At 36.5% G+C, this 13,494-nt stretch overlaps 1 protein-coding gene across 1 annotated transcript; it reads right to left on the minus strand.

The window, feature by feature from the left end:
- Positions 1–3,723: 3,723 nt before the first annotated feature.
- On the minus strand, positions 3,724–11,400 carry LOC144976548 (aquaporin-like). Its single transcript, XM_078920843.1, has 5 exons — positions 11,104–11,400; positions 8,802–8,933; positions 6,458–6,595; positions 4,643–4,723; positions 3,724–3,921 (listed from the first exon to the last, which is right to left on the minus strand). The coding sequence occupies exons 1-5, from the start codon at positions 11,398–11,400 to the stop codon at positions 3,724–3,726; spliced, it is 846 nt and encodes a 281-aa protein (XP_078776969.1).
- Between the last annotated feature and the right edge of the window lie 2,094 nt (positions 11,401–13,494).

The following is a 13,494-nucleotide window of genomic DNA, read 5'->3' on the forward strand; positions in this document are numbered from 1 at the left end:
TTTTGCCAGTATTTTATAATCAGCATTTGTTACTGTTATAGGCCTCCAATTCCCTAAATCTTCCCTATCGATAAATTGATTTTTCGGTATTAACACTATTACCCCCTTCTTTGACTGTAACTAAGCATATTTTTAAAAATACTAAACTCAAAACAGTTGAATATCGCCGTTTTGATCTCATCCAAAAAAACTTTGTAAAATTCTACTGGAATTCCATCTGGCCCGGGGGAGGATCCATTTTCCATTTTTTCCATAGCACTCCTAATTTCATCTAACGTAATAAATCTGTCACAGAATTCTTTCTCTTCATTTTTTATTTTAGGTATAGTGATATTGTTTACATATTCATCACTCAACATTTCTATTGTTTCGTCTTCTTTCAATTCGGTGTAAAATTCTGAATAATATTTACTAATATTTTCTAGAATTTCCAATTCATTTGTAACATAATTATTTTCATCACTTTTCAATTTATAAATTGTATTGTTTACAGCCCTGGTCTTTTCTAATGATAGAAAGAATCGATTACATATCTCTCCCTCCTCTATTCACTTGATGCCCGCTCTTACTCTGGCCCCAATTGTTTCTTCAATTTGTTTTACTTCAATTCTTTTCCGCAATTCCAATATTTGTGATAAAATACCGTTGTCATTAGGGTAATATACTAATTGCTCTTCTAAGTCATTACGGGCTCTTATTTCTTCATTATAAGTATCTGATTTCTTACGACATTTATATTTGCAGTAGTCTTGAGTAAATTCCTTGATGTCTATTTTAACACATTCCCACCTAAGGTGAGGATCCAACCTTTTGTTTTCTTCTAAGCAACTTTGGATTTTTTCTTTCATTAATGTAATATATTTTAAGTCACTCAATATTGGTACATTCATTTTAAATAAAGAGGATGTGAATTTAAATTTTGATATAACTGCTCTATGATCAGTAAAGGCAATGCCTTTAATTTCTGCTTCTTGTAAAAAAGGTATAAGCATGCTATTTATAAAGATATAATCTAGACGTCTAGCTATCAAAGGAGATCCTCTACTCCATGTAAAACTTTTTTCTTTTTTATGTTTTATTCTCCAAGTATCTGTAAAGGCTAATCTATTGATAAAATCATTAAAATTTTCAACATTTTCTTTATCATGTGGATTGCCAGATATTATGTCCAACTCATTATTTACCACAGTGTTAAAGTCCCCTAAACAAATCATTGGTAAATCTAGATTTAACTCAGATTTTGATATTAAAATCTTTCCTAAATGAGAAAAGAAATAATTGTTTTCCTGTGTAATACATGGAGCGTAAATATTAGCTATTAAAATACCCCTATCTTTGTTATTGTATGTATTTAATTTTATCAATAATATTCTGGAGTCTTTGTACAATGTATTAATTTCTACTTTATCGTTTAATTGTTTGGAAATAAGAAATAATTGTCCTTTACTTTTGGATGTCCCCGGAGATAAGATAATTCCCCCCCCCCCATTCTTTTTCAACTAAATTTGAATCCTCCTCCAATAAATGTGTTTCATGTAATCATACTATGTCTATTTTATTTTGCTTGATATTTTTAAAAATTGCATTCCTTTTTTTCCTGTTTCTTAATCCACAAATATGTAGTGAAAGGATACATAATTATTCTAAACCCCCATCTGAAAAAACCGTGCTAAAATTGTTTGGATTAATTTTAATTGAAGTATTTTAAAATTAATAATATTTTATGTTTTAGCATTATTACTGTTAATACAATCTCTTTTTAACACCATTTTTACTCAGATAGTTTTGGGCGACCTCTTTTTCCTTTCACTTCTTGTGACCCTACTCTCTTTCTACTAGAAGATCTTGTCATAACATAATCCTCCATTGTTTTAAACTTTTTTTTGCCTCCCTCACAACTTGTCTCCCCCTCTCTCTTTTTTCTTCTCTTTCTCTTTCTGTCTCTATCTTTTCTTTTTCTTTCCGACATCTCCTTTCTTTTTCCTTATCCTCTTCCATGAATTCATTTGATTTTCCTTTTCCACCAATCTCACCTTCTCGCATTTCTCTTACCTGTTCATCGTTACCTCGCCTCTTCTTTCCATTTCCTTCTTTTACCACTTCCATATCTTTTCTTACTTCCTCTCCTCCCCGTCTATTAATTTTATCTTGTGGGGTTTTTTTTTTTTTGTCCTTATCTCCCACCTCCCGATTCTCTCCACTTTTTGTCTCCTTTCTTCTCTCCTCCCTTTTCTCTCCCTTTCTCTCCTCTAATTCTTCCTCATCTTCCACCTCCTTCTCTCCCTCCTCTTCCGTCTCCTCTCTTTCCCCCTCCATGTCTTCTTCCGACTCCTCCTCTTTCTCCTCCTCCTCTGTTTCCACTTCTTTTTCCTCCAGATGCATTGGACAATCGACTTCCCTATGTCCCCCTGTTTTGCATCTTCTGCAGACGACTTGTTTTCTACATGCTGTGGCACTATGGCCTTGCTCCATGCAATTCCTGCATCGATTGTCATTCATTTCCTTGTAATACAGGAATGCTTTAAAGATCCCGACGTCTATTATTCTTGGTGTTGGGGCAGTAGGGGTACAAATCCACACCATCCTTCTTCCTGTCACCCAAGTCATCATCTTGCCTTGCGGGTCCCTTACCCTCTCCATAACCATTCTACTCGTCATTTTAAGCCCAAGCGACTTGATCTTTTTTTCGATCTCTTCATTGGAGAATGAGATTGGGATTCCACCGATAAACAGTTTGGTGACAGCGATCTCCTTCCCCTCTTCTTCCACGAGAATAAATGGGTTCCTCCCATTCAAATCCAGTTTTCTCCCTCTAAGTACGACCCCTCTGGCCAGCATCCTTACCCTGGCCTCGTTGTTGGAGGGATAGATCCTCCACAACCGCCCTATCCTTTGGGCTCCTATGAGGGATCCATCACCTCCCGACTTTCCGCCGCAAATCATATCTCGTATGTAGTGAAGCGGCTGTCCTCCTCCACCTTTAAAAATACAGGCACGACTGCAGACATATTAATTTTATATATAAATTAAATTACTCAATATCCACTAATGTGAGACTTTTTTTGCAAAATGATTGTGTATATAGGTGTGTGCGCGTGCGCGCGTGTGTGTGTGTGTGTGTGTGCGTGCGTTCGTGTGTATGTGTGTGTGCGCTGAAAAAAAAACAGAGAGAGAGGGGGAGGGGGGAGATAGAGAGAGAGAGATAGAGAGAGAGAGGTAGAGAGAGAGAAAGAGAGAGAAAAAGTGAGATAGAAAGTGTGTATGTGCGTGTGCGTGTGTGTGTGTGTGTGTGTGTGTGTGTGTGTGTTCGTGTGTGATTGTTTCGGCCTGTATACGTGAATATAACTTTGTTATTACCTTATTGATTTTAATAATGATACAAAGTAGAACCACCTATTTATTAAAATAAATAAGTCGTTCTACTTTGTATCATTATTGTGATGGAGGATGTATGGAACGGTATGAAGAAACTGATGTATAAATAGAAGGAATAATTATCAATTTGGTAGCAGATGATGATGATGATGATGATGATGATGATGATGATGATGATGATGATGATGATGATGATGATGATGATGGTGGTGGTGGTGATAAAAATTATAATGCTAATTAAAATGATGAGCATCATAATGGTGATATTGATGATGGAACTAGTAACAGAAATCCATTCATTTTAAAACAATTTCGGTTTATTGTACAATTTTTTGACAAGAACATGGCTCAGAATTTGGTTACATGGGCAATTTTATCATTCATTACATTATTCAATTCATTATCTTTATTTATAACGTTGATTTCGTTGTCTTTGACGTGCTGGGAAACCAACTTGGCAGCGGCGTCGCGTGGTTCCTCTGCCAGAACATACTGGTAGAGCAAGGCCCCACACACGCCTCCAACGTTTGGGGCTGTCCAGTATACCTGATAAAAATTGAATATGATTCTTTTATAATTTTATAATTATCTTTTAGACTTAGAGTTCATGAGATAGTTTAGGCAAATGGAATAGTCAAAGGGGAATATTTATCTTTATGGACTTGCGATGATTAAATAATCGCCTTCGGACCTTTAAGTCCTTAGTTCGAGTCCGCTGTTGTCGGCACAAAGTTAAGTCCCCAGCAAGGGCTCTTTATCACATTATTTGACCGTAATCAGTTATAAGCCGGTTACCTGGACGGTAATAGCTTTGTATCTGTTGAAAAAAATAATTGAAATAGAGCTTTTTAGGGATTTATGTATTGTACCAAGTGCTGATAAGCACATTTACAATTGTCCTTTGGAAAAGCTCACGTCTTTTAAAAGTCCGCGCTCACTACACTGTTACAATATGACGGTAAAAATATACTTTTTAATAAAGCAATAAAGAAAAATCGTCTCGTCTCCCCCAATGTGCATCTGTCTGACTGTCCCCATGTCAGCAAAGCCAAATTATCGTCTCATTCAACAAGGACAAAGGATAAGGCCTCGTGGATAAAGATTAAAGGATATAAAGGAGCGGGTTGAATTGAGGGTATTGATCTGATCGTCATTACCATCATCATCATCATCATCATCATCATCATCATCATCATCATCACATCGTCATCGCCATTGCCATGATAAATATAGCTCAGAGCTAGTTGTCTTGGAAAAGTAAACAAACCCAATGATGATCCCAGGTACCGGAGACGAGAGCTGGTCCCAGGGTCCGCGCAGGATTCATGCTGCAGCCAGTGAGGCTACCCTGATGTGGGGAAATGGTAAAATGTTTGTTAGCTTACATGATGATGATGATGCAGGTGATGATGATAATGGTGATGATGATGATGATGATGATGATGATGATGATGATGATGATGATGATGATGATGATGATGATGATGATGATGATGATGGTGATGACCATGATGATCATGATGATCTTTTTAAAGATAAACAAATTCCTATTATTCGTTCCACGGGAAAATTCGTCTTTAGGGTCTATCTAAAAGAAAATACAGAGATAACTCAAGCGCCAGCTGCAACGCAGCATTGTCTTAGTAAGCAATAAAGACCAAGTTTCCTGCTCAATGAAAAAGAACGATATGACGACAAGGTGAAAGTGCATTATATCCACTAACCCCACGTGGCATCGTTGTACTAGGTGTGGATGAGAGTCTAGACGCCTATCGGATATTTCCGATTGTAGTGAACGCACTATTAGACGATATACATCCATTGAGTCAGTAATTAATACTTGTTTAAGTGTTCTTGTTTTGTTTTGTTTTTATTTAAATTATCTTATTTTAAAGAACCCATATTCCAACATGTCCGTCGAAGAAATCATTCAGAAAGAATTATGCAAACAGCGGGTTGTAATTGAGATCCTTACTGCAGAGAGATATATGCGCTCATGAACATTCATTGATTGCTGAAAGCTGTTTATGAACAAAGCAAATCAACAACAAAATTGACGAAACGTATTCGATTCAATCGTCGATAAAACTATCAGATATTTCGCAACCACAAAGGCTTGGAATTTCAAAGAAAGAGTTTAATTTATCGCTCTGGAAATCCTGGGTTAGAGAAGCTATATTGCTGTTTTTGCACCGAGAATGCCCGCACATGAACTGAAAGAAGCCCAGCCACGAATAATTCAACAGCACCTTGACAGATCTTAGAAAATGGGAGATGAGTGGTAGGTGCATCACTTTTATCCAGAAACAAACAGCAGTCAAAAAGGTCGCCCTGGCCAAAGAAATTCAAAATTACCCATTCTGCCGGAAAACTGCTAATGACTGTGTTCTGGTATTGAGAAGGTATTATTCCTTCAGAGTTTTGGACAACTGAACAACAATACAGCCTGATCATCATATATGTACTTAAAGAAAACGTCAGCAATGATTGGGGTGAGTTCCACCACACAAGGTGGTTTTATTGTACCATGATTATGCGTGAACATACGAGATCACAAAAAAAAAAAAATAAAAAATAAAAACCAAACAACAAAAAAAAACAAAAAAAAAAATAAATAAATAAAACAACGATCATTTAGAAAGGAGAAGTTTTCATTAAGTCTTAGAACTCCCTCCATACAGTCCCGATTTGGCCCAGGTGACTTTCTCCTGTTTCCAAGACCTCAGAAATTCCTCAAAGGGACAACTTTTTGGCATGATGGCGAAGTGAAGGCTTATGCTGTCGAAGAATGTCTCATGTAAAGTCTTTTTCAGCGCTATGCAATAGTTGATGCATCGTTTGTGGCTCTGTATGGAAAGGCATGGTGATCATGTTGAAAGTTAAAATAACTAACGGAAAGGTAACGAAAGCTTTGTTTTGATACCTCTGTTAGTTTCGTACCTGTTATAGTCTTGAAAATATCAGGGAGGCGTCATGATTTTTCAGCCTTCCATTGTATACCAAAGTATCTACGTACAATGTAAAGAGTCAAACATTATTTTATGAATAAATTAGATTAAGCATTCATCAGAAACCGACTTACCGCCCAGGCACTCTGCATGAAAACCACCACCCCGATGGTCAGCGGATCGGAACCACCATGGTCAGATCTAAGGCGATCACTGGTGGCGAAAACGGCCAGGAGCAGGAAGAAGGTCGCCAATACCTCCACTAGGAACCCCTGGAAAGAAAAACATCCGGAGGTTGGGGAAGGGGGGGGGGGGAGACAAGATATTGTATGAATACTGCACACCAAATCACATTTAGTAATACAGCATTTCTTGACGAATTTATAGAAAAACATTTAACTAGTAAGTTGTTTCGAACTCCTTGAAAATATCTCAATAGATACGTCTCAGTGAACAATTTTTAAAACTAAGGCAGGTTAGACACAGTACCGGAGTCCAAGTTGTTAGGGTTTTTTCTTCTTTGTATTCAATTTTACCAATATTTCCACTGACCATAATCAATGTCGCTTGACTTTTTTACAAGAGACCTTGAACAACTGTGCCGTTCAATGACTAAACGGCCTATTACATTTCAGTCATGAAATGTTTACGTCATATCTATGCCGTTCGAATAAAATGGCCTCCAATATGTCGAACATCTTTATGCCAGAGTTCATTGATGAATATGAGGCCAATGTAAAAAAAAAAATATTATTAAAAAAACAATTAAAAAATAAAAAACAAAAAAAAAGTGAATGCTTTACCAACTGAGCTATTGGGACCCCATTTGTTAAATTAAGGGTTATTTTAATTCATCGATAAGGAGTAAAAAAAAACCCGAATCTTTTTTGGTCTAAATGTAAAATTGTGTTTTGTCAGTGTATGAAAGCGTGGTTTACCACCTAATATAGATAGAATGCGCTTGGCCAAGGAGTTCACAACATTGCCATCCGGAAGTATAACGGACCAACACACAAACTCTGTGTAACCATGAACTTTTATAGTCTGGTTAATACAGTTTAGTGAGAACAACTCACAAACGCGGATGGCAAAAACAATAACAAAGGCCTGAGTCATCTGCATACTACATAAAGAAGGACGCCACTTACCATTGTTATGAGTAGTTCTCAATAAATTGTATTAATCAGATTATAAACGTTTAAGATTACACATACTTGTGTGTGTGTGTGTGTGTGTGTGTGTGTGTGTGTTGGTACGTTATATCTGACTGGCGGATATTCTGAGTTAAAAAAAAAAACAAACTAAACGCAATGCATCGATAGAGTAATTTGCCCGTCGACTTTTTAATGCCAATGGATGTCAACCATCTGTCAACTGACTCCAATCAATGTCGCTAGGTATTATTACAAGACGAGACGCCTTGACACTCGACATTGCTTACTCGCCTGCCCCACAGTAAACAACGTGGTGCTACCATTGGTATGTCGGTATTTACTTTATTGTCGTCCTACTGTTTTAAATAATAATAATAATAATAATAATAATAATAATAATAATAATAATAATAACAACAATAATAATAATAATAATAATAATAATAAATAATAATAATAATAATAATAATAATAATAATAATAATAATAATAATAATAAAACAACAAACAACAACAATAATAATAATAATAATAATAATAATAATTACAACAACAACAACAACAATAATAATAATAATAATAATAATAATAATAATAATAATAATAATAATAAAATAATAATAATAATAATAATAATAATAATAATAATAATAATAACAACAACAACAACAACAATAATAATAATAATAATAATAATAATAATAATAATAATAATAATAATAATAATAATGATAGGAAACGAAATGGAAGCTTCAATTTTATCAACGAAGACAAGATAATGTGGACGTTTCGGGTTTCCCCTTTATCAGCAAAACACGATTAATGAAACACTAAAGACGAATGAGAGATGAGCGAATAGCGTTTGTCAAAGCGAATGATAGACCCAGCTACCCAATCACTGCTGAGTGGACAGAGGGGTCGAAAACAATCTCGGTCTCATCCGGATCGATCTTATTCACCTTAACAATAACAACGCCATGCTCTCATCTCTCATTCGACTTTGTTTCATTCATCGTGTTTTGTTGACAAAGGAGAAATCCGGAACGTTTTTTTGTTTTCGTTGATTAAATTGAAGTCTCCATTCCGTTTACCATTGTTATTTATGTCTCAGAGCTTCAAGCAGCAACATTTTTATATTCACTGGGTTGTCTTTTTTTAAACACAATAAATTATGTTGCTTGTTTTTGTTAGAAGACGAGGCAGCGACCCTCTGCTTACACAGATGCTACAGCGTGATATAATCGGTAAGTACGGGACTGCCAGTGGTATCTCCAACTATGGACACCCAACTGTCTACTGACCACCGTCAATGTCGCTTTCTTACCTGCCACAAAGTGATATCCTCGGCAAATACGGTGCTTCCAATTGTCTGCCGCCATTCGGGTGGGACCATGGCCCACACAACGGCTGACCCTGCGATAGCCCCACAACACTGGCACAGTGTGTAGGTCACAAACTGGGGAAATAATAACAATGAGTTGAGTGAAGAACAAAAACAGTACAAAAACAAACACACAAACAAACAACAACAAAAAATCGCCTTTCAACTTGGTATTGCCATAAATGCCATCACCTAGGATTACAGTGAGTACATGTGACTCATATACAACACTGTGTTGTTCCCTTATTATATGAGTCACGTTTACTCACTTTATTTTTCTATCCATTGTATTGGCTCATTTAAATTGCAAATTAAATAGAGCTTTTAAATAGCACAATATCCACTAAATGTGCTCAAAGCGCTTTACAAGGGGTCCCTGACCAACAGCAACACGTAACATGTAGAACGAGACATGACGCCTGTCAGGCGGTATAACAATTTTTTTTCCGGGCAGAGACAACGTTGTTAACGGCCAGGTACTCATTTTACACCTGAGTACGGTGAGAGAATGTAAGTAAAGAGCCTTTTCCACGGACTCAACTATGCGCCGAGGGAGGCTCGAACTCAGGACCTTCCGATCCTAAAGCGAGTGTCATACCACTAGACCACATAGCCGCACAATTTAGGCACCTCTAGTTCTAGGAACGCAAACAAAATCCACCAACCGTCTAATTTCAACGAGAATCATCATGTTGTCCACTTTAAAAAGTGGGAGTAAATAATCTTGTCAATGGGAAAAACAAACCCAAATGTTCTGCTGGAACTCTGGACCTCCCTGGTCACCGTGCAACACCAAACCACTCAGCCATATCGCCCCCCAACCAATCCCACACATCTATCTTCTCTGTTCTGGATAGAGATTTCTTTTGGTCTTGGTCTAACCCGGGTTGAAATCTCTTGCTGAGAGGGAAACATGCAAATTGTACTTGTTTCCCTTCTTGGGGTGGGGATGAGCCGGAGGGAATGACATAATTTCCTGTATAGATCAAATCTCTATAAGCGTAAAACCAGACTGTTTAAATTTTAGTTACATGTTCTACCAAGATGGTAGAATATGAAAATTTCAAAGAAAAACAAAGCAAATCAAGAATGTTCCGGAAGCAAATCAAACAAACGACGAAAAAGGAAATCTTACATTTTAAAAAAGGACAATTTTATTAAAAAAAAATTAAGAGAGAAAAAATACATGCAAATCGTTTTTCACCTGCGCTCTTCATGTATTCTGTATGCATTTGAGTATGCCCTTGTGACGTCACTGTGATTATGCCTGGGTCATAGCCAGCTCGAGAATATGGCGACCATCCAGAGTCAACACGCCGCTTATAGCCTTCAACAGTCATGACGTCACTTCCTTCGTAATGACGCATGGTAACTTAGTAACTGGTTCTAAACTATCGGAACTAACGGACGCCGTTATGAAATATTTCTCCGACGAGCATAAAAGTGTATCCAGATGAGAAAAACATTATAAATATGATCTTGTTTTGACTTTTATACATTCTGATCACATGCCATATGAAACGTTCTAGCCAGAATGAAGAATAAAAAGCACTGATTTTCTTTGTTTAGAACCACGCTGCTGGCCGTTGCTGGGCGACGTGACGTCAGACTATTGAAGTCATGACGTAAAATCTGAGTCAAAACACTGAGATAGATACTCACAATCTGAGGGCCGTCTGTTTGGCTGGTTGGCATGTAATGGAGATGACTATGTCCTGGACAGAACTTTTAGAAGTACTGTCGTATTCCTACAAAACATTTTGTTTTTATTTTGGCCAGCATATATTCCTTACACAAAGATAGATTAAGATGTCTCTCAACTCCTAAAAAAATCTCAAATCCTTTTTATTTTTGAAATGACAAATTCGAGACATTTGCATGGTAAGTCGAGGGAAAATAAATCATGGGTATTTGAGTTTGTTTGATGTTTTTGATTTTGTTTGTTTATTTGTTGTTATTTTTTTGGGGGGTTTTTTAAAAGGGGGGGGGGGGTCTCTGTTTTTGTATGTGGGTGTTTGTTTTGTTTTGTTTGTTTGTTTGTTTGTTTGTTTGCTTGTTGGGGGGGGGGGTTAAAATAGAAAAAAGACTTTTGTCATTGTACGACGTATTTTAATAGCTTTCATTAAGTCTTATAATACAACTCTATAGATGAAAATGTTTGTCTCCAGATATGTAAGCCGATAAAATAATGGGACAATTTATGATTTGAAATAAAGCCATACTTTCCGTGAAGCGATTAACATACCCTGATAAGACTTAGATGACCCGTGACCAGAAAGCTCAACGACACAGTCGGGTTGATATGCGCTCCGCTAATATGTCCGAAAGTCCAAACAATCGTGGCCACCGTCATGGCAAACGTGGCTGCAGGCTGGATGTTTCCGGCACTCCCATCGGGGTTAAGGGTCACACAGGAACTACATCCGGAAACGATCAAAATGAAGGTTCCAAGGAATTCAGACAACATAGCTTTGACGAATCGTCTTTTTCCAATTTCGTGAAATCCGATGAATTCTTTAAAATTTGGATAATCCCCCGGCATGTTGCTTTTATGTTTATGTTTGTTTTTCTTGATGTTTAGCTCCAAAGAAAACCAAATGTGATCTAAATATTTGTATGAGGGTTTTTATCAAGTTCCGGACATTTTATATCAATTCCTTGCTGGATGATATACAAAATCTGACTTCAAGAGTAAGCTTATAAAATAATAACATAATTGATGAATTATAAGGGGAATGTTTTTGTCACCAATGTTGTTTCCAATATAATGATGATAATAATATAATAAGAACGAAATTCCTATGAGTGAAAAAACTCACAAAGCACAAAACACATCTAGCTCTACTCACAAATATTTCAAATAACCCTTTTTACTTCTATCTACATTCAAAATTCACTTTTATCAACGACAAATATAGACATTCTCTGACGGAGTAAAAGTACAAACAACAACAACAACAACAACAACAAAAACAAAACAAAAATTAAAAACAAGAAGTGAAAACGCAAACAAAATGAGAGACAAAAAAAAAAAAAAAAAAAAAAAAAAAAAAAAAAAACATCTATAAACATTTATGAGATTGGAAGTTAATTTCAACTTCGAACTGCAAATCCACAATCCAAATGATGTGGGTGTCCACCTTGCGGCATTGTCGTCTTTGTTGTTTCGATAATGACATGAAGATCCCATTTAACATTGTGATTTCTTCTTTTTAATTATATTTTAACTTATTCCAGCACCGAGTAGCAACTTTATGTTTGTGTTGTATCGGAAAATGAGTTAACGGATTTAAGATTAAATAGATGGCATAAACACATTGGAACTGGCCAATTAATATCACTTTTACAAAACACTTTTATTTTTCATTTTATCAGAAAAGTTTTAAATATTAATCGGTGAAAATGACCCTCGACTCGTGAAAATGCCTCAAACCTGAAACGTCAATGAAGTCTTTGATTTTAGACGTTTTGACAATTTGAGTTTGAGGGTTCAATGTAATGAACACGGATGGACAGTCCCACGCTCATCCGCAAGGCAGAAAACAAGAGATGAAATGGCGCAAAATAGCTACAGGATCAGCTCTCATGTCTCCTCTACGATCGACACGATTAGGTGACTGAGATGAAGTGAGTGGATAATCGTTGGATTAAAAACCAAAAAGTTCTCTCGTCAAAAATGAAAAAAAAAAAAAGAAGTCTTTTATAAAAGTACGTCAGATATTTATTTGCATCAAGTCCAATCAATGAAGTAGATCTGATATCAATTTGAAAAAAGTAAGTAAAACACAATAAATCCGGCATTGGCAATAGTTAATACGAACGTCAGAACGGTACACAACACTCTCTCTAAATGATAAGAACTGAAAGAGGCCGGTGTATGTCGAAATAGTCGCAAGATTAATGGAGGATTAAAATACAGTCGAATCCGATTCTGTCACTTTTGATATAGATAGATAGATAGACGGGGGGGGGGGGGGGGGGGGGGGGGGGGGGGGAGAAAAAAAAGGGTAATTTTAACCATCATCCTGGCAAAATCTCTCAAACCTGGGACTTCTTTTCTCACATTATCTCACCGAACCTAAATGTAAAATGATTACCTGGCCGTTAACAGCGTTGTCTCTGTCGAAAATAAATCATAATAACACCTCAAAGACTACACGTCTTGTTTAGTGTGGCTTTAGTTGGCTTAGGACCCTTGATTTACGCTTGAAGCAAATCTAGTGGATAATGTGCTATATTAAAGCTCATATTTCTGTAAAATAATATTTAAAAAAAAAAGTTTTTATAATTTTGATCACAGATTCAGTTATCGGCATCCAGATCACCATGACACAATACCGATTATAGTGGATGGGTCACATATAATGATATACGTCTGGCCATGCTTATGACACGCACATGTTTAGTAAGTTAATGCATGTCAGATAACTCTAGATTTTGGAAATGATAACAGTGGAATGTTTATGGTGGGGAATGATTAACGGTATTCTCTGAAGAGTTTTAAGTGACAAAATGGTGTGAGGGGGAAAAGCACACTTTACGGTCATTCTAACGTTCATCCCACCAGTCCCCCTGAGTGACCAAGCAGTGCATTTTAAGGCAGATCATAATGAATTTTAAGTGACAAACTGGTGTG

Source organism: Berghia stephanieae, chromosome 7 (genome assembly GCF_034508935.2).
Source record: "Berghia stephanieae isolate SIO BIC M18660-M18661 chromosome 7, UCSD_Bste_1.3, whole genome shotgun sequence".
NCBI lineage: Eukaryota > Metazoa > Mollusca > Gastropoda > Nudibranchia > Aeolidiidae > Berghia > Berghia stephanieae.